This window comes from Sceloporus undulatus, chromosome 1 (genome assembly GCF_019175285.1).
Source record: "Sceloporus undulatus isolate JIND9_A2432 ecotype Alabama chromosome 1, SceUnd_v1.1, whole genome shotgun sequence".
NCBI classification, from domain to species: domain Eukaryota; kingdom Metazoa; phylum Chordata; class Lepidosauria; order Squamata; family Phrynosomatidae; genus Sceloporus; species Sceloporus undulatus.
Genome location: NC_056522.1, coordinates 340,636,823 through 340,659,553, shown reverse-complemented (window position 1 = coordinate 340,659,553; position 22,731 = coordinate 340,636,823). Strand labels below are relative to the sequence as shown.

General features: G+C 38.8%; 1 protein-coding gene across 3 annotated transcripts in view; it reads right to left on the bottom strand.

The window, feature by feature from the left end:
• Positions 1 to 22,731, bottom strand: part of ESRRB (estrogen related receptor beta) — a 240,160-nt gene that overhangs the window by 64,637 nt on the left and 152,792 nt on the right. For all 3 annotated transcript variants that reach the window (XM_042445916.1, XM_042445917.1, XM_042445918.1), the window contains one exon: positions 2,256 to 2,665. In XM_042445916.1, coding sequence (XP_042301850.1) covers positions 2,256 to 2,665 — 410 coding nt within the window. The remainder of the gene's footprint in view (positions 1 to 2,255; positions 2,666 to 22,731) is intronic.

Genomic DNA, 22,731 nt, shown 5'->3' with positions numbered 1-22,731 from the left:
AATTAAACTAGTACAGTTAAACTAGTAAAGTTTAAATTCGCACTCCTCCCTAATTCTCTGAACAGACTCTATTTCCCCTGAGATCAACTTATCATTTTCTAGTTGGGTGCTATATTTACTGAAATGAAGCAAGTAGGAATTCATCTTGGGCTCCTTCCAAAAACACCCATAGTTCATTGTTCTTTTTCATCACTGAAAAGAATGCTGGGGGGGGGGGGGTCTGCCTAATTATATGAATGAACTGACAAGTATATCAATTAAATGACTGCAACTACTGAATGCACAAGAAGCAGCTGAAAATAAATGTACTGGATTCAAGAAGCTCATTAACAGATATGCACATAAAGCACAGGAAGAAAGAAAGAAATGTGTGAAGGTGTGTAGCATTAATTACTATTTGTTCAGATTAATAAAACAGTAATGGATGTGAAAGATATTTCAGTTTTCATGTCCATCATGAATTCACATATACCCTGAGTCTCAGTCTCCCTCACATTCCTGTAAATTCAACAGCACATCCCATTCCCCACCATCCCAGTCCCTGGGAAAAATGCTGGGATGCCTTCTGCCTCCAAATGGAGAAACCTGCTTTGCCCCATTCACCATCTCACTCTAGGGGGATTAATGTGCAGTTCTTCACTAATTCCATTCTTGAAAGAGGTGGTGAGTAATTTTAGCAACTTCCTTCCTGCTGTGAAAAAAAAATCTTTAAAACTGTGCAGTTTTTAAAAAATTATTCACAGTTCAAGGTTTATTCAGATGAAATTTGCATGAGGCTGGTGGAAACAGAAGCCAGCATTTCCTACATGGAAGAATAACATTTATGCACAGTAATATTACTGTCTATGTAGAAAATACTGTTTCCTGCACTGAAAATGCTGGCTTCTGCACATGAAAACTGTGTGTGGATTTTGTACAGAGTAAGTTCCAAACTGCAAAGGTTCTTGTCTGTTCTAGTCTTCTTTTTTGTTTTGTTTTTGTTTTAATTATTTTATTAAAACATAAAATGCATGCTCAACACAACTTTCATATCACATTTGAAAGGGAATTCCCCTTTCTACAGTGTCAGACAATAAACTGGATATAAACCTTACTTCCATTGTTGCCTTACAGGGGTAGGCAACCTTTTTGAGCCAGGGGCTGGGTTGCTGTCCCTCAGACAACTGGGGGGCCGAAGCCAAAGAATAAATAATTAAATAATTTTTAAAAAATTAATTAAATAAATAAACCGGGCCAAATGTAGGACAAAATTGTCAAATGGAGGACTTTTTTTTTTAAAGGGAGGACACGCCAAAAATTTGCTTATTTTTTAAAAAATGTTAATATAAATGCATGTTTTGGAGGCTTCTATAGACAATTGCCCCCCTTGCCTGCTGCTTGGCCACCCTTGCCTGCCTTCTCCTGATAGGCCAAAGGCCCCATGCCCTCACGGGAGAGGCCAAAGGCTCCGGCGGCAATTGGCAGCAGGACCGGGCTGGGGCCAGTCCCAAGGCCTTGCTGGGCCGCATCCGGCCCGCGGGCCGCAGGTTGCCTACCTCTGCCTTAGAACATAGTCTCAACAATTTACATTGTAAAAGTTTCCCTCTTCTCTTTCTTCTGTCTATCTTTATTTACTGCTTGTATCCTCAAAGTATTGATCTTACTATTCTAATTTTATCAAACCTTAATCATACATTAGATGCGTTTAGCTCACTGTAATCTGCACCCTCTATTGTCTCTTTTTACAATATGTTAAAATCGGGTCCCACTCTTCTGTTATTATTGTACTGTCTTTCTGTGATAAATGACCTGTTAACATGTCCATCTCCTGCATTTCGAAAATTTTTACTAACCAATCTTCCAAGGTAGGCATCTCTTGACTTTTCCAACATTGTGCTATTACGATTCTTATCACAGTTACTAAATAAAGCAGAATTCTTTCGTGTTTTCTCTTGACTTGGAAATTCATGTTATCTAACATGTTTAGCAGATATCTCTCTGGTCTCATTTCAAATTTGATTTTTAGCATGTGTTCTATTTCTGTATGTATATTCTTCCAATACAATTTTAATTTTGGACACCTCCACCAAACATGGAACCAAGTTCCCACTGTTTTGTTACATTTCCAACATAAATTGGGTCCTGTTTTGTAATTTTTTGCTATTTTACTGGGTGTTTTCACATGACTGAAGAAATACATTTTGACCATTTTCTAAACATATTTTTGAATATTCTTTTTATCCCACTTGCATTGCTCATGCTCCCAGATCCCATACCTTGAATTGTTCTCTTGAAGAAGGCTTTGCATGCTTCACAGGAGGCCACTCCATAGTGGTATCCCGATGCAATGTCCCCACACACTAGACACAGCCTCTTGGGAATGGCGTTGAGCATATACTCGCATTTGGTGGGTGAATCTTCCATGATGGCACTGGCACAGTCATCATACCGCTTGCGGCAGGGCCCACCCCCAATCCCTGCACTGCTGAACATGGGGGGTGAGTCCAGGCCATTGGGATGGCCTCCCATGGTGAGGCCGTAACCACCGCTGGCATCAGATGAACCGCTGGGACTGTGGTGACTGATGGCATCAATGCCAGATGATGGGCTAGATGGCTCAGTCTTGATGAAGGAACCACAGCTGGAGGTGAGGTGCCGCTCATCTGTAGACATTCTGCCTAGCAGCCTGTGGGTGACAAACAGAAAACCTTATTAGCTGATGGGGGGGGGGACACATATAGCTGGAATTGTGCCCATCTTGACCTTTGAAAGTGTACACTGAAAGCTAATGTAATATTTATTCATGCATACATTCTCTACCAGCAGATATCTCAAATGCAGCCCAGAAAATTTCTGTGTTAAACCCAGGAATGAGAATGGGGGTGAGGAATTAATAATGTAATCTAATTTGCACTTCCCAAACCAAACCAAAAACTGAAACACAGTTATTGTATGATATTCACATTTCTGTAAATTTTGCTGTTCAAAATTAGTACTTTAGGGGAAATGTGCATAAAAATGGGTATGAATTTTTGTGCAGACTTAAAAACTCACAAATAGATTCAGTTATAAGATGAAACAAGCTCAGTCCCAACTAGAATAGATCCAATGAATGAATGGGGACTTGATAAGTCAATACTTGCAGTATGTAAATTATATTGATTTTGTGGGTCTACTCTAGGGGAATATTGGTCTAAAGCCTTTGATGCTTTTTAATTTACAAAAAAAGGGAAAGAGATAATGAAGGTTTTGAGAACTAGCATGGTGCAGTGATTTGAGTATTGTACTAGGGCTCTAGGAGACCAGGGTATAAATACCCACTCAGTCACAAAAACCCACTGGCTGACCTTGGGCAAGTCACACTCTCATAGCCTACGGGGAAGGCAATGGCAAACCCACTCTGTACAAATCTTGCCAAGAAAACACTGTGATGTTGCCTTAAGACTGCAAAATAAAATGAAATAGATCTCCAAATTGTATCTGCTCATAAATGAAACACGATTCAGTCGTATGGAAGAGCCGCCGCCGTTTAGTGCGTAACGAGCACGCACTAGGGTTAGGGCGGTGCAGAAGCACCGCCCTTTTGTAACCCTAGTGCGTGCTCGTCACGCACTAAAGTGCCGGTGTGTAACCGGCCTTTGTCTCTGATTCAAGAGTCCTGAAGGGGGTAACACTGCCCTTTTGCCTTGCCTGGTGGCACAGCAGCATACACACATCACCATTAGGGAAATTGGAACTTTAGCATCCGTGGATTTTGTTACCAACAGGGGTGGGTCTGTAACAGATCCTGAGGGCCACTTGTACTATAGGACAACTCCAGAACATATACACTGAAAAAGCATTAGTAGTATTAACATCTCCAACAATTTGCTGATTTAGAAATCCCTTTCTTGAATATATGTTATGGTGACCAATATACCCGAATGTACCCGAAAGAGCAATTTCTGCAGAGATCTATAGCCATACTAGTTATGGATGTTATAACCAATGATAATTGATTAGTCAAAATTGAATATTCCAATTCACTATTCCATTTTTGCTGTAAATCTTGTATGTCATATTAATTTATTGATAACAGAAATGGTGTGTGTTGGTCCAGTGTGATGTAATGGTTTGGAAGGTTGGTCTATGACTCTGGAGACTAAGGTTCAATTACCAGCTAGGCCATGAAACCCACTGGGTGACTTTGGATAAGTCACATGCTGTCAGCCTCAGGGGAAGGCAATGGCAAACCTTATTTGAATAAATCTTACCAAGAAAACTTTCAGGGTCACCATAAGTCAGAAATGACTTGAAATCACATAACAACAACAACAACAACAACAGCAACAACAAGTTGGTTTGGATATTTGGTTGGCCTCAATTAATGTCTCTAATATTAAGGGGACCTCAAATGCTCTTAAAACTGCAGGGCGAAATCTGGATGTAAACAAATATTTCAGTTGTAGATATTGCCATCTAGCTGATAGAGGTAGTTTAAATTGCTCTTGCAACATTAAAAAAAGGCAAAACCTATCATCAATACTAAGAACATGAATTAAGGTAGCAATCCCTTTATCCCACACCTTCCATAAAAGTGTTTCCTTACCATCTTTTGTTTTTTTAGGAAACCCAAATAAAGCCAATACTGTGAAAATAAATGGTCAGTAAATTTTATCCAAAGTTTCTCAGCATCTAAAGAAATTGCAGGTGGCTGATCAATTCTATCCAAGTTTAAACCAAGCCCAAAACTAATGGAATATCATCAGCTCCCTGCCTGTTTTTGATAAATTCTGCCAGGTCAGGACTTCCAAAGAAGAAATTACTTTTTGTAATCTATTAGGTAAAACAGCTCTCACTGTTGTTTTTTGTGGGGTTTCAGGCTATATGGCCATGTTGTAGAAGATTCTCTGAAGATGCCAGCCACACATGCTGGCAAAATGTCAGGAAGAAAATCTTCTAGAACATGGCCACATAGCCCGAAAAACCCACAAAAAACTATGGATGCCGGCCATGAAAGCCTTCGACTTCACAGCTGTCACTGTTTTGATATCAACATTAAGTAAAGGATATAAGGCAGTAGTTAATCTGGTGAATGTGATTCTTACCAGGTTTAGGTATCAGGATAATATAGGTATCATTTAACAAAGAGCCGGATGCTAAGATATGTTTGTAAAACTGGAGCAGTCTTGGTGCTAACAGACTGGAAAAAGTGTTGCAGCATTGCCAACCCATTAGGGCCAGGGGACTTCCCATTTCTCAAATTTGGTATAACACTGATAATTTTTTCTAAGTGTAAAGATTCTGAAAGAAATTGTTGCGGTGATATGCTAAGCTGGGAAAAGTCAATATGAGAAAAGAAAGTCTCTATGTCCTGCTGGTGAATTTCATTATGAAAGTTATAAATCTAGGAGGTTTTCAGAGGTGGTAGCAGGGAGAGTCAGCATGATATAGTGGTTAGAGTGTTGGGCTAGAACACAGTGAGACCAGGTTTCAAATCTCTGCTCAGTCATGGAGCCCCCCGGGGTGACCTTGGGCAAGCCATATTCTCTCATTCTCAAAGGAAGGCAATGGCAAACCTCCTCTGAATAAATCTTGCCAAAAAAACTCTGTGATTGGTGATTTTCACACAGGGAAATAAGACAGGAGTAAAAGGCATAATAATCCCAGCACAATTGTGCGATCACACTGAAGATTTTCAGACAACATCATGCTCATCCAGGACATCCATCTGTTTAACATTTACATGAAGCCGCTGGGTGAGATCATCTGGAGACATGGGGCAGGGTGTTATCAGTACGCTGATGACACCCAAATTTACTTCTCTATGTCTCGGGCTGCTTCAGTGACCAAGAAGGGCACCTCCCCCCTGAATGACTGCCTGAAGTCGGTAATGGAGGGGAAATAGACTTAAGCTGAATCCAAATAAAACAAAGGTGCTCATGATAGGTAACCCCAATACGGGTATGAAGATAAGTTCGCCAGTTCTAGATGGGGTTAAACTTCCCCTGAAAGACTGTGTCCGCAGCTTGAGGGTGCTCCTGGATTCGTCGCTTCAACTGTCTTCCCAAATTGATGCGACAGCCAGGAGTGCCTGTTATCAGCTTCGGCTGATACGCCAGTTTCACCCCTACCTAGAGCAGTTGACCTAGAAACGGTCATACATGCTCTAGTAACCTCTCGCCTTGATTTCTGCATTGTGCTCTTCATGGGACAACCTTTGTGCCACTAATACTAATTCATTCATGGATATGAACGCGATCTCAATATTATTTGGCATTTATGTTGCAATTATCACAGGATTGCATCACTGTGTAAAAATATCAAGTGCTGTAGTGCAACTGTGGCATTAGCTTTCACTACCACGATTATTGCTGAATTGGCCTTGGTGTGAAAATCTCGATGGGGTCACCTTTGGGTTGCTATAAATCGGAATCAACTTGAATATATATACAGCAACAGTAGTAGAACTCTCCAACATCAATAAAACACATAGAGAGAGTAGAAAGAACTTTTTATCCATGACACTAGCATCCGTATAATTGAGTTACTATGTGAAATTAATCAGCTGTAGATCTGGAATAGTTGAAACTCTATCAGGAAGTGGGAGAAGAAAAGAAAGGATATGCTGTCCACTGTGCTGGGAAATCAGCTCCCTTTGGCTTCTTTTCTTTCCCATCTGTTACCTAGCAGTGCAGCAGCCATTCCATAATGCTACCTGAACTGCATCTGATGAAGTGGGCTGAGCTCCATGAAACTTTATGCCAAATAAAATTTGTTAGCATCTAAAGCACCAGAACACTTGTGGTTTTGTTTTTTTGTTTTTACCAACGGAACTATTTTCACTTCAGCGTTCACTTTAGAAAATAATGCCTGAGTTTTCTTCCCTTTCCCTTTCCCTTTCCCTTTCCCCTTCTCCTCATCTTCCCACTTTTATGCCATGTCTTTTGAACTATAAGCATGTAGGTAGAGACTGCCTTGTGTATTTCTTGTTGACCTGTAAGATCCTCTGAGTCCCTTAAAAGATGGGTAAAAAAAGAAAAACAAAGAAAGGAAAGCATGCCTTCCCACATTGCATATGATGCTCACTGGTTTAGATTGCTTTGAAAAGAGACTAGGCAGGTGTATGGATTTACCAATAGCTCTTCACTTCTTCCATGCTCAGAAGCAGCATTGTTTTTGTTGTTTTTGTTGTTTTTGTTGTTTCAAACAACACAGGTTAGAAACAAAAAACAAGGGCAGGCTGGTGCCTTCATGCCCTACTTGTGGACACCCTAGAGTCATTTGCTCAGCCATAGACAGGAGAAACTGAGCAAGATGAGCTTGGCCTATTCTAGAAAAGCCTTAATTTTTAAATGTAATTTTTAAACATTTATATTCCACCTTCCCCCAATGAGCCCAAGGTAGTTCATAGTTCATCTTCTTCCCACTTGATTCTCACAATAATTGTGTGAGGTAGGTCACACTGGAAGAGACTGACCCAACTGAGATTCAAGGCTCAGTGGGTACTAGAACTTTGATCTCCCAAGTCCACCACTTCAGCCACTACATCACATAGATTCTTTCTTATGCTTTATATTCTTCCTTTGAAGAGTAATCTACAATATTCTCATCATATTTTAAAAAATAACACAAATATTTCTTGTTTTGCTCAACCAGTTCAAACAACTGCAAGTATACAAAAAGTACATGAAATCCAAGAACACAGCAAAGTTCTATGCAAGGGCCATTGATTTCTCTAAAATACATCAATAAATGGGGGGGGGGTAGGGAATTTTCCTTGGAACTTTTTTAGGAACTCTTTCAGGAACATGAATAGAGCAAGAACTGATAAGAACTGTCAGCTACCAGGTACAATGCAAGGTGTTGGTTATTACCTATAAAGCCCTACATGGTTTGGGTCCAGCTTACTTGAAGGACTACTCCTCCCATATAATCCTTCCTGCACACTCAGAGGAATTTACTGCAGTCAGGAAAAACTAGATTGGTGGTAACTTCCCAAAGGGCCTTTTCAGCTGCCACTCCAAAAATCTGGAATGATCTGCAGGAGGAGGTTCATCGGATCACATCTCTTGATGCTTTTTAAAAGGTCATGAAAAACAAACCTCTTCCGGTGGGCCTTTCCAGAAAACAAGTCAACCTCTCCTAAAACAAATCAACTTCCCACGTTAATCAGCCCCCTGCCCCCATTATTGCCCATTATTATCATATTGCTGTCACTTCTTGCCAAGCTATTTTAACTGATGTTATTCCAGTTAAATGTTTTTATTGTTATTATTTATTGATGGGAGGGAGGGTAGAAGGGTGGGGGTTTTCAGGGACTGTTTCATTATTATTTTCTGTGACTTTTGTATTTGAAATTTTCCTTGCTGTTACCTGCCTCAATCCTCAAATGGGAGAGGTAGGATACAAATAATAATAATAATAATAATAATAATAATAATAATAATAATAATAGTTATTGTTATTGTTATCATCTCCTATGAACTGGTAAGAAGCTCAGTTACTGTTTCTGGCCCCAAATAATCAGAGTTCCTCAACATTTCATTCTTTTTACCCTTCCCTCAACCCCCTTTTAATCACAGGTCATTTCCTATAATCCCTTAAGCATCGCTATTGCCCTTCTTTGGATCAACTCCAAATTGTCGTATGAATTTCCTGTAGCCAGGTGCCTAGATAAAAAGGCAACACCTGAAATGCAGCTGTAATGAAGGAGCAAAATGAGAGGCTGTTTCCTAAACATGAAGCCTGAACAGTTCACTATATAGCTATACAGTTAAACATGCCATTTGCTCTCTAAGCCATGTATCATGTTGCAGACTGATATCTTTTAATAGCTGCTCCTCCACACACCCCCCCTCAGATTTCTCTCAGCACATCACATTAGCGTCTTTACAACAATTATATCCATTAGCTTCTGAAATCCTTCTGGCTACTTTTAAACTGGGGTATCATCAAAAAGACTGGATGCTAAATGTCTGTGTGCCCACAGGAGCTTCTGAGAGACAAATCGCACTTTTCATAGTGCCAGCCACCCAAGCTGGAATGCCCTTTAATTTGGTTATTTTAATTTGTTTAATATTTTAGCTCCATTGGCATAAACCCATCTGTAGTAACACAACTACCTCTAGAATCTAAATTCTACACCAAGCAACTTCCAAACAATGTACTTCACCTGAGTACCCACCTTGAATCCCATTGTGGGAGAAAGGTGGGATATAAATCTTTGAAACAAATAAAAATAAAATAAATTGAGTATGCTGTTAATTTCTTTGGGACACAAGTTCATATTTTCTCCATAGGGATTTAAAAGCATAGACTTCATCCTGTGAATTAGTGAATTGACTCAGAGAGAAAATACCTTTCCTTGATTCTATAAGATCCTATGTTCCTATATTCTAATTCTGGCAATTCAAATCCTCATATGCATATTGGCTAAATTCAAAAATGTACCTTAACCTCTTCTCATATTAACCTCACAATTTTCAAAGTGACTGCAACGGAACAATCTAATATACAGCAAGCTTTCGGGAGCTGCTATAAGTCTTCTTGTAAATGTATATTCTGATCACTATGCAATCTTGTATGATTTCTGTTCATAATGTACATGGTATTTTTGTAAGAATATGAAGCCAAATACTTTCTTCTTTCACTAAGTTTTGTTCTTCCTAATCTTAATGTCTTTTAACCTCCACCCTCCAAGAATAAAATATTCATAAATATCCAGTTACTTTATATCTTTAAATAAGGGCAGTGTTTTTAAAATGCAAGGCAGATGGAGGAGAATGTTTTTTGTAATCCTGATTTGTATTAAATGAACTCTTCAGAAGTTGGGGCAGATTCAAAAGTATTTTTCTGTTATTTTTCTTATGCACTAAATGAGAGAAAGCTTTTTAAAAAATGGATTCTGGAAATCTGAAGGTTCTACCATGATCCCACAAGCTGCAATTGTGCACCTTAACTGTCTCATGGCATCAATGGACAGCTGTTTCCCACACCTGCAATTCTAAATGACAAATGAAATATACTTCTTTCCATTTTGGCTTAAGTATTGCCTCTCCCTTAAGTCATTTTCATCACAGAAAAAATGTTACTTCCTCCTTTACTGTTTGTTGTGGAACAGTAGATGCACATATTCACATATTTTGCAGAATTAAAAAAAAAACCCAAATGTTTTTATACACATGACCTAACTAGTGTAGGATGCTAAAGGAGAACCAAACATTCTTGATGTGAATGAGCACAGGAAGATTTTCTAGAACATCTGGCCACAGGTTTTCTGGAGTACTTCTTGTCTGCAAACAGCATGTCATTCAAGATGAAAAGGACTGGAAATATACTTGGGAAAACTGAAAGTGCTTCTTGGATCAGGTAAGCCCCAAACAGTCTTTTAAAGTCTAAAGTAAGCCAATTAGTTTCTAAGGTACAAAGTGTTGGTTGTTACCTTTCAACCCCTACATGGTTTGGGTCTAGGTTACCTACAAGATTACCTTCTTCATATTTTCGACCTCATATACTTAAGTCCTCTGTGGGACATCTACTTCAGTCAACCAACGGTAAACTGACAACTGTTACTGAGATAACATTTTCTTTGACCAACCCCAGGTTGTGAAATGACCTGCCAGAGCAGATTCATCAGCTAGACATGTTGTCTATGCTTAAAACAGCAGAAAAGATCAGCCTGTTCCAGCAAGCCCACCCAGATTATTTTTAAATTATGCATTTTAAAGTATTGATAGATTGGTTTTATGTGTATTGGTTTTGTACACACTTTTAACTGGTGTTATATGTTTATTCTGTTGTTGTTCCCCAGTTTGATCAATAGTGATAAGGGAGTAAGAAATTACGATCATCATCATCATCATCATCATCATCAGATTAGCAATATTTTAGTGTTTGAAAATTACGTATATAAAAGTGCTTAGCAGCAGACCATTTTAGTTCCGGCAATCCACTTCAATTATGGTATAACCTCTCCAGGGAAGTCTGCTTGGTGCCTACTTTGCTGTCTTTCTCACACCAGGAAAAGAGCTTTTCATTCAAACATAGAGAATTGATTTTGTTGTCTACCTTCAGGCCACTTCCTATTTGGTGTTTTTACCAATATTAAAATAATCTCAGTTCAGAAAGAGAAACAGATACACTAATATGGCAAAATAAAGACCTACATCTTATTAAAAAGATGTCCTCTCCACTCCGAGAGTTGAATAGGACATCCCTTCCTGTTGCCATTTTCAAAGGGACTATGGAGGAAAAAGAAGATATTTGGGGGTACTACAGGGTTCTAGGGTGCTTGGGAGGTGGCAGTATTTTGAATGTTTCCACAAATTATGGGGCTTTCTCCATGGGGAAAATTTTCCCCTAAAAAAATAAACTTTTTAAAAATGTTGGGAGTGTTGGAGGGCTTTGGCGGAGTGCTAGTGGGTCACAAGCAGCCCAGCTTTGCCATAAATGATGTAGTCTGAATTTGTAATGGTTATGAAACTGGGTGAACTGGATTAATATCCAAAAGAAATTTAAAGGATGGAAAAAATAACAACTGATGCACACAGTGCAATATTTCACAAATGAAAATTGTGGTGATGAAACATCAGAATGTGGTCAGGATGGCAAAAGTCATTAATGAAGGAAAAACCCCACAGACTAGGAGAGGCTGCAGCAGGTTTATTTGTCTGAGTCTACTGGGAAGAACAAGAATCCTCCCGGATCCCCACCCGCTGCTAATATAATTGAGTGCAAAATACTTTTGTACTTTAACCTCAGTTTGCATCAATAGAAGTAACCCAAGAAGAAGCCAGGAAAGTGGTGGAGGATAGTGAACTGGGACATTTTAAAAGCTACTGAAACAGTGGGATTACAAAACATTAATTTAAACTGTCTCTGCCAAACCAAAACAGTCTGACGGTATGCTGATGTTGGTCAAGTTCTCAACACATAGTAAGGATGGGCTTTGTGAACTCTAGAGAAAGAAGTAGTGCAGCTGTAAAGTAGCAGTCTACAAAATTAAAAATTAGGAGCCAGAAAGTGAGCTGATTACCAGAAAGACTCCTTTATTTTTGTGTCTGTGATATGTATGCCTGCAACAAAAGAAAGTATGAAGAAACTGGTAAGCTTATATACTTTCCTCGGTAGCTAGAAGCACCTTGGACAGTTCCAAGCTTCTCTCACTGCAGCACATTAGTGGCTCAATATGAATAAGGAAGTGTTAACTAGTCTTTGCCACACTTTTAGTGCATACTTCTGTTTACTTAAGAAACTGTTAATTAAATTGATTATGCATTACTGGCAATTGCTTAAATGTTCTGCCACAAGTTTGTCTTACAGCAGGTCAATTAGCAAGGCTTGTTAAGGCCAAAGCTGTTAAAATTAGTGTTTTGTGAAAACACTACTGGTGAAATTCACAGAATAAAACAGGTTTAAAAGAGAGCATATGCAGTACCTTTCCTTCATACTACCACCTTGGAGAAAACAGGTGAAATAAAGTGACTTTCAGCCACTTTGAAGGCAAGGCATTTATATGACACATGCCTCCAAAGCGGGTGGAAACCAAAACAAAGCCACACTCTGGGGCTAAGAACAGGAGGAAAAAGAAGCTGGGATACTCCAGCTTAGCCTGGAAAAGTGTGCATCTTCGTGCCTGCATATAAACACCCTGACCTGACTGCGGGGTTGCAGAAAAGCAAAAAAATATATATGAAAGTGCAACAACTGGAATGGGTGTGATTACAACATATACAAACCAGACAGTCCAATGGGGGACATGAGATGAAGGGGCATATATGAGGGGGGGGGGTTTCCATTATTGTGCTTTTCCAGGCTATCACTTGCACACCGATGCACCAATATGAATGTGCAGCTGATCAAAGGGGCGGTAATGCAATGGAATGACATCTGGGCAGACATAGGAGGTACTTGGAGGTCTCAGGTGGTGTGTTTGTGTGATGGTGCACATGTACAGTGAGAAGAAAATAACAACTAAAATTACCCAGCAACATGGCTTCATGCTGCCCTGTGTGGCCGGACTGTGTGTATTCAACCCACTTTGGGAGCAGGGATTGGACTAAGTGGCCCTTGTGGTCCCTTCTAGTTCTAAGATACAAGGTTGAAAGCACACTTGGGAGTTTAATTTCTTCCCAGTACCTCTGGACCATGCAACTCAAAGTAGCATTCCATATCTCTGATGTGGTGCTGGTCTGTGAGCCATCAGCTGCTGGTTCACAGTGTTTCCAGGAAAAAAGGAAGGAAGGAAGGAAGGAAGGAAGGAAGGAAGGGCTGGAGCCAATTTAAACTGTTGGAGCCAATAAGCAGAAATGTAATAGCAGTCCCTGATACATGAGAAAAATAATTGCTGGTCCCCGACATCAGATAGCATGAGAATCACTGCCTTATATCACTCAACATACGGCTTCTCTCTACAATGTCTTGAAACTTTGCAAACAGTTCAATAATAAGGAAAAGAAAGAAGACAGAACAGAAGACAGAGAGAGTGTGTGCATTCCTTCTGCATGGTACTTGGGGAAGAGGACAGTAAGGACAAGGAAAGACTGAACACTGGAGGGTGCGGGGAGACGAAGACTACTGAGAAAGGAAGGAAGGAAGGAAGGAAGGGGAGAAAAAGCACAGGAAAATAGAAGGATTAGGAGGAATAAGGGGTTTATAATCCAGGCAAGACTTGATGTGATGCTTCTTAGAGAATGTAACATTAATTTTCTAACATGGATGTGAAAATCTCTTTCTCGGTTTTGAATGACATTGACATTTTCTTCCCATCCTTGTTTCATATCAAGTTGCAAGACTGGGTTTTCCTTTCCACACATTTTAACACATTTTCCCCAGTGTTCATGTTTATGCATTTTCCACCCCACTGACTAAAAAATGTTTCATTTTTTTTCTGTTGCATATATTTTTTTTCTGTTTCCACTTTAAAATGCACATACTGTTTTCTGGGAATGTTATTTTTCCAAAACATCTGTAAGCTTCAGAAATATTTTTTAAAATGCTTCAGATGAATATATTTCTTCTTCCAACAAATCTCAAGAGGTGCAAAAAAGCCACTTTCATCAAGACTGTCAATTCCAATGAAATTCTTTTCCATTTCTTCTTCACAGGTATGTGAGGGCCTGTGCTCCCTCCACCTCTCAGTGCAATTTAGCCTTTCTTTTCTCCATATCTAAATATTATTCACCTAAAGTAATGCTGTCTTGCTAAAAAGTGGAGTATACATTTTAATAAAAGAGCATCATTTATATAGCACATTTTTGAGGTTTTGAACATTGAACATAATGCTTCAAATAGGTGGTGAGAAAAAACAGCAGTTTATCCCCATATTGTAGTGGGGACTTATTGTATTTATCCCTACACATTCAGAAAGTTCAAAGCTTGAAAAGTTGCTAATTGATAACTATTAAAGTTCCAATTTCTAACATTTAGTAACTTACTGTTATAATTTTTAAGAAGACACTTTATTTTTTAAAAATATATATATCTTTAAAAACTACCTCGAATGCTGTGATTTGCTGGCCTGTGGTACAAAACACTCTTCCCCAGTCAACTAGATCATTGCCTCTATGTCCACAATAGGACACACAAGCAACAACAGCAGGAGGCACAACACAAGCTAGCTGTCTGATATTTCTGTATCTTTTAATGAGGCCAAACAACTGTAACTATAAGCTTGACTGGAAAGTACAATTATATTGCAATAAATACATAAATATTGAACTGCAAGTTAGTTACACCTTTTAAATTGCAAGCAACTAATTATAATTAACTAGCTATTTGTTACCAATTGTTTCTAAGCTCTGAGGGAAATTATGAATGAACCAAAGAGAGTGATTTACCTAAGGCAACATTATTCTTGTGTACTACATGCTTTGCTTCAGCATTTTAATAGTTCTTTCCCTAATTTTAGTGCTTTGTGCCATTTATCATTCTTCCCAAGAGCAACTGTAGCAAGCCACTACAGTGTAGATAAGAATGGCTATATTGGCTGGAAAATAATGGGAGTTATAGTTCATCTGGAGGTTCCCCACACTGAGAAAGGCTGACACTGAAACAAAATAATAAACAAGGCAGATGCCTGGTGAGGCTCTCTAGAGAGTATTCTATTACTGGTGTGACAGCTAGAAACATAGGTTGCATCCACACTGCAGAAATAAAGCAGTTTGACACTACTTTAACTTCCATGACTCTAGCCTACAGAATCCTGGATTTGTAGTTTGGCAAGGAACTAGAGTTCTTTGACAGACCAAGATGAATACCTCACCAAACTACAAATCCCAGGATTCCACAAGATGGAGCCTTGACAATTAAAGTGGTTTCAAGTTGCTTTATTTCTGCAGTGTGGAAAAGCTGATAGTAAACTGTCTAACATAAACTGGTCTAGCCATCCCAGTATTGCCAACTCTGACTGGTACTGGCTTTCTAGGGTTTAAAGCAGAAATCCTTCTAGCCCTTCCTAAAAATGCCAGGAATCATAGAACAGAATCAGAATTGGAGAACACTAGAAGAGTCATCCAGTCCAACACACAATCAAATGGCCATCCAGCCTCTATTTAAAAACCTCCAAAGAAGGAGGCTCCAACACACTCCAAGGGAGTGTGTTCTACTGTCAAACACCTCTTAGTTCTTCCTAATGTTAATAATGATAATAATAATAATATTTATTTATACCCCGCTTTTCAGCCAAGGCTATCAAAGCGGCTTACAATTTCTTAATTAGACATTTCCGTGCCCTCGGGCTTACAATCTAAAAAAGACAAGACACAAAAGGAGAAGGGAATGGCAGTAGGGAAGGGGAAAATTCCAGCAGATCTTCTCTCCCTTGGAGGCCTGTTGAAGCTAGCTTGCCTTTCTCTCCCTCAAGATGGTGGATAGAAACGGGGCCTTCTTCTAATGTTGAGGTGGAATCTCTTTTTGTATCAACTGCTCTGTGTCCTAGGGTGCATCTACTGTGTCCTAGGGTTTGGGAAAGATCTCTGTCAACTGAAGGAAGCAGTACTGTCTGAGATGGCAAACAGTCTGATCAGAAAACTTGGGAATTTACCTTTTAGACCACAGCCCCCATCATCTATACTGGCCATGCTCCCCAAAAGTAATATTTCAAAGCTCTTGGTCTGACAAAGCATCAACCAGTGTCGTTAAGTTCACTTATCTGTGTTTAAAGTCCATACAGGAGCTGTCAGTAAAAAACACGAAGTCCTGTAGAAACTATAAAGAGCTATGACACAGACAAACTAGGATGGTTTTCAAACATGAAATGATACTTTAGCATGTCTCTACCTCTCTTCCTGTCTAGAAATGCTCCAATGAATTTGCCTCCTGAACCACATTGTGTTTATTTGTTCCTCTTCGCCCCCACCACCTGTACTGTAAGCATTTTACTTTGCGACTTGCCATGGGGAATGGAAAGTTTATGACTAGACCAAAAGAAGCACCCACTTAACCCAACAGTTTTTCTGCCTGGCAAAGCATGTCTCGAGACAAGGCTCCAGGGAGGGCTCTGGCCAGCAGCCTGAGAACTGGGTTATATTAGGACTATTGACATGGAAGTTGGCTGAGACCCAGTTCTTCCAAATGAATCAAAAGAATTGATTTTTCCCCCATGAAGGAGGTAGGGGGGGGGGGTAGCAAGCCTTTGGGTACAGGCTTTTGAGTAAAAATACATTCAGTAGCTTAAAAACACAGAGAGATGGCTCTGTTCCTTTAATCTATTGTGTGCGATCAGACAGCAGCTCTAGATCCATAACCCAGGTCAGATTCCATAGAAGAACTGCTTCTCTTGCTTGCTTTCAAAGCAAGCAAAAAAAATAAAATAAATAAAGTCCTTACAAAGACATCTTCATACCCTGCTTCTTGCCGTTCCATTCAGTGCTACCAGTGTGTTTTTTCACATTTAAGGGTCACTCTCTTTTTTGAAGATGGACCACAAACAGACAAGTCACTTAACAGTGGCAAGCCATCATGATAATTTTCATACTCAATTTTATCCTCCAGTACTTGAGACTGGGCTTGGCAGCCCAAGAGAAAAGATAGTCTTGATAGTGCTCTCAGGACGAAAATAGGAATCGAACAGTGGAACTCAAATTTTTCACCCTTGGGACCCCCCTTTACATCTAAATGAAGATGTTGCATCCTGCTCCCTCGACATAGTATATCAATAAAAATATTTTGTTTATTTAGTGTGCATTTCTTCATTTGCACACTCATGTATTTTCATATTTTATATTTTATAAAGACATAATATTCAAATTAGAACAGTTTTCTATTTTAAAAAACTCAATATTTAACTCAATGCATGTCTAAAGCTGACATACAAAAAAGTTTGGGAAGAAGAGGAGAAGGAGAGATCAGGGCCTCCAAGTCTCACATCCCTCTTGAGCAATTCACACACACACACACACACACACACACACACTCGAAGTCCCACCACAATGTGAGAACCACTGGAATGGGGAAATCTTTCAGTTTTGATTTCCCTCACAATCACTGTTTTTTAATTCAAGTTATTTCCATGCCAAATATGAAAAAATCTGTGAACTCTGGTAAACACACACAATTCCAAAATTCACAAGGTAAATCCCAGCATAAAAAACATGTTGCATCTGCTTGTCTTACAAGCATTAAAGATGAGAACACTTATAGTAGAAATGGGAAAAAAAGAGATGACAACCCAAATTCAACACTAAAATGGTTGAATACACAAGAATTCAAACCCAAGTTTCAAGAGTCAAGTGGAAAGTGATCAGTTTTTGATTCTCTAATGTTCAGTTTTTTTAAAAAAAGCAACCTGAAAATTTTTCCAACCCAAATTTGAAGAAATTTCTCAGTTTATGGTAAATTCTGGTCAACACAATTCTTACCCTTCCTTAATTGTGAAGAAAGCTAGGAACTTATAGGCTGATTCAAAATGGGGAAATGTTTCAAAAATACACAATGCCTTACAGAAATATTCACACAGAGATCCCTTTGAATTTTCCACACCACATGATTACCACCAGAAGTGAAATGTTACCACTTGATATACAAAATAGTATATGAAATGTGACCACAAAATAATAAAATAAAATAAAACATGTGGCCCTGTTTGTTTTTGTTGAGTACCTTATAAATGTTAACAATGCCAACTAAAATAATTTCCATTCTAGGTTGTCACACAACAAAATGAAGAATTCTGCAAGGCAAGGTATGAAACACATTATCAAGGCTTTAAGCATTTGTAATGTTAATTGACTTTCTCCATGCTCCCCAAGATTTAACAGATGCGAACTGGTACACATGTGACAAAGCAACATCAGAGTGTGGTCAAGATAAGAAATGCTCTGAATGAGGAAGAAGACACAAACTAGTAGAGGCTGAAGTCATTTGCTTTTGAAAAACAAGATTCCCCATCTTAGGCACTGTTGAATAAAGAGGGTGCCAATATTTTTGCCTCTGAACTTGGTTTGCATCAATGGAAATAAGCTAAGGACAAAGAAGGAAAGTGGAAGAATGAGACAGAAAGTGGGATATTTTAAAAACAGATGAAAAAGTGGAACTCTCCCTGCCAAATTGAGACAGTTGGAAGATATGTTTTCTGATACTTAGCAGATTGGCTAGAAAAAATTGTCCATTCTGCAGATAACAATTTCCTGGGGAACTTTAAATGGCTAAATATCCCTTTTGTTTCTGTTAATCTAATAGGTGTAACAAGTTAAATACTAAAACCCTAGTATAGTAACTGGATAAACTGGGCCTATCTTTTAAAATAACTCAATAGTTTATCCAACCTGTGTCCAAACTGAATGCCTGTTTAGTGATATCGTTAGGTAGATAAAGATGGATACTCTCATGGCATTTTACAATGTGATTTGCTGTTAAATGGGAAAATCACCAGTGTGATGGAAACACAAAGATCTTAGGCAAACCTAACAACACCAGAACAGGAGTACTAATGCAAAGAAACAATAGCAGTGAACAAAAATTAAAAATATATAAATATTCATGTGGGGATCTTCAGGAACTTAATTCCAACCCACCACACTTAAAAAAAGAAGTATCTTTGTTCCCTAAATCTGAACATCTATACATTTGACACAACCTTACAAGAAGTTGAACAAATTATAAAAAGCAGCCAGGTCCTAGATGACAAACTGCAATCCTGTTTCACATCTGGCCCCCAAAATAATGAAAGGCAATTAATTTTTTTCAGTTACGGTGTGTTATATACTCCTTTTGAAGCATTAATGAACTATGAATTTGTAGGCCAAAAGCCTGGATTGTGTACTTAGGAGTGGATATATCTAAACCAGACTAAGAATGAATTCCAGAGCACTATCTTACCTATGCACAGCACTTTTTCACATTGAAAGAAGAAAATTAAAATTAAAATTCACTATCTTATCTGCAAAATATGCTTACTCACTTTTTAACTCATAATGGAATAGACAGCTACATATCAATACTGAAATTATCTTGACACAGACTGGTTCTCTGTACTCTTGCCTATTTTTACTAGCTCCTTATTTTCCTAATCTCTGTGGAAAGTTTTAAAAGGTGTGTATTAAATATAGAATGCCTCTCATTTCATCCTCTGACCTACTTGAACAAATATAGCCTCAAAACAATTACCTATAGGTCAGAATTAACTGTATGTCAGAACTGAAGCTAAACAGAAGCATAGCTTTAAATTGTTCACCTTCAGTGATTTCCATTGCTGTTTCCTCAACATAAAGATGTATTTGGGGGGGGGATACTATACAATCCATTCAGTTGTGTAGGTGTGCATGCTATAAAATATCCTATCCTATACACATTTATGAGAGAGAGAGAGATAATTTGTCTGTCTGTCTAGACACTTTAATTTGTTGTTTTGTTTGCCATCATGAATGAGAGACCTCCATCAACTGCCTTGCTCAGGTTTTACAAATTCAGAGCTGTGATTTCCTTTACTGAATAAATCCATCTCTAGTGAAATCACCCTTTTTCCCTACTGCCTTCCACTTTACAAAGCATTAACCCCTTTTCCAATGTGTCCTTGACACCTCATTTTACGTCCAAAGTATGACAGCCTCAGTTTTGTCATCTTTGCTTGTAGTGAGAGTTCAGGTTTGATTTGATCTAAGAGCTATTTATTTGTCTTTTTAGCTGTCTGTGGTATCTGTAAAACTCTTCTCCAATACTACATTTCAAATGAGTTGATTTTCTTCCTGTCAGCTTTATTCATTGTCCAGCTTTCACAGCCATATGAAAAAATCAGAAATTCTATGCCTGGAAGAGTCTGACGTTGGTATTTAATACATCTTTATACTTAAGGATCTTATCTAGCTCCTTTATGACTGTCACACTAATATATACTGTATATATACACCCTTCTTCAAATGCTTTTGTGAGAGGTGCAATAAGAGAACTGTTTTGGCTGTGATGCTCCAACTCTGGAATGACTTCACTATACAGTCCGCTTCCCCAGCTGTTATTTTGGTCTCCAACTCCCATCAGCCTCAGTCAGCAAAGATCAAAGATGATGGGTACTATTAGTCAAACACTTCTGGAAAGTGCCAGTTTGGGAAAGGCTGCTGTAAAGAGTCACCTGTCCTCCACATTTCAGTCTTTTTGGCACCAACATAAAAAATAACATAAGTCATGCAGACATTATAGATTCTGCATTTTAAAATTATTAAGGGTTTTTTTTCTATTCATGGAAGCAACAAAATTGTTTCTCTTCTTTCTTTCTTGTTTGCCCTGCTCTATTTGTATATTTATGTTTGCAGTATAAGTTCTGCTCATTTATTTAGTATGTTTGTCTGTGCTTTTTCTCTATTATAATTTCTATTTTGTATTCTATTTTGTATGTAAATGCTTTTAATTTTTATTTGAGTAAAATATAAAAAGGTTTTTTTACTATTGTTACTGCATTTATGTTATGATCCATGTGTCTATTTACTTAATGATCCATTTTCTGCTGGGAATCCCCCTCACCCTGGGTGGTTTTCATTTGCATTTGCTGGGTCCTGATTTTGGTGTTTTTCAGGATTGGCAGCTAAACTTTGTTTACTTTTAAGGGTTTCTTCTTTCCTGTTGAAATTAACCAGGTGTTTATGGATTTCCATGGCATCCCTGTGCATTTTGACCTGATAGTTGTTGGCATGGTCCATAATTTCAGTGTTTTCATATAGCATTTTGTGCCCAGGATGGTTTATAACATGTTCTGCTACTGCTGATTTTTCTGGCTGACTCAGTCTGCAATGTCTCTCGTGTTCCTTGATTTGTATTTGAACACTGCATTTGGCGGTCCCTCTGTAGACTTCTCTGCAACTGCATGGTATGTGGTAAACTCCTGCAGCCATGAAAGGGCCTCTCCTGTCCTTCACTGAGCTCAGCATTTGCTCGATTGTCTTGGTTGGTTGTCTTCATTCCTATTGGTTTTTCTGGGTCTGGCAGTCCTTCTGCTATCTGAGCTGGAGTAATCATTATCCTGTAGAGCCCAGTCTAGGTGCTTCAATTCATCTTCTAGGAAGTGGGATTCACAGATCCTTTTTGCCTGGTCTGCTTCTCAACCAACAGTATATATACCCCACTCTCTTCCATGCCAACATTCTCTGAAGATGCCAGCCACAGCTGCTGGCGAAACATCAGGAATAAACTCTTCTAGAACATGGCCTCATAGCCCGAAAAACACACAAAAAAACCTACAGTGCACTCTTTCTTTATATGGGGGATCCTTTCTGGACCCCCCTACACACACATGTAAAGAAAAAAATGTATATGCTGGAGCTCGGCTGCAGGCTGAGCCCTACAGGCGCATGCCCCATTACTTCTTCCAGGCATTCCGAGGCTTCTTCCAGCACAGGCTTCCAGCATATGCTGGAAGCTGCGTATGGCATGCCCGCGTATAATGCAGGGGCACTGTATAGATAAGATTTTTGTTTTTATGTGCCATCAAGTCAATTCCAGCTTATGGTACAAATCTATCATGTTTTTTTGTTTTTGTTTTGACAAGATTTATTCAGAGGATCCTATTTACCACCACTATTTTGTGGCTTGTTGCTGATGTTGTGTGCCTTCAAGTAAACTCTGACTTATAGCAATCCTATGACAGGGTTAGACAAATCAGACAGGATCTGATGCCTTCAGAGTATTTAGGCACTGCAAAAGAAAAATGTGAAAAGAGCCATAGTAAAAAAGGAAGAGCAATCAACAGAACAAAATTGTTGTTGTCGTCATCATCTTAAGCTAAAAATGAATCTTGAAAGAAGAATCTTAAGCTAAAGATGAGAAGTGGATGTGATCAAAATGAGGAGAAAAATAAATTATCCTAACAACTGCATTGTAACCCAAGATAAGCAGGTCAAGGTGGGAATGCTTCCCGCTCATGAAAAATAGGATTATAATTATCAAAATTGATAAAGATCAAGAGTTTGATCCAGAGCAGTGTGTGGATAGCACTGAGTATAATGACACTTTTAACTGTTCTTTCCTTTCCTTTTTTTTTTCTTTCTCAACACTGCATCCAACAAGCTATTTTGAGAAACATTTAAAAGCATTATGTCTTGCAATATGCTACCAGAAATATACTGTTAGCCTCAGTGAACCCACACTTTCTGTGTTTAAAGTTGTTTGCTAGAGAACAGCCCAAGCCATTAATTGGGACCTTGCTAACACAGAAATACTAGGGAAAGGTGAAACCCGTACCCTCCAACTGTCCTGATTTGGCAGTCCCAGTTAATCCTCTGCCATCCCACTTTTTCAGCTGCTCTTAAAATATCCCAGTTCCTATCTCCCACTTTCCCCCTTAGC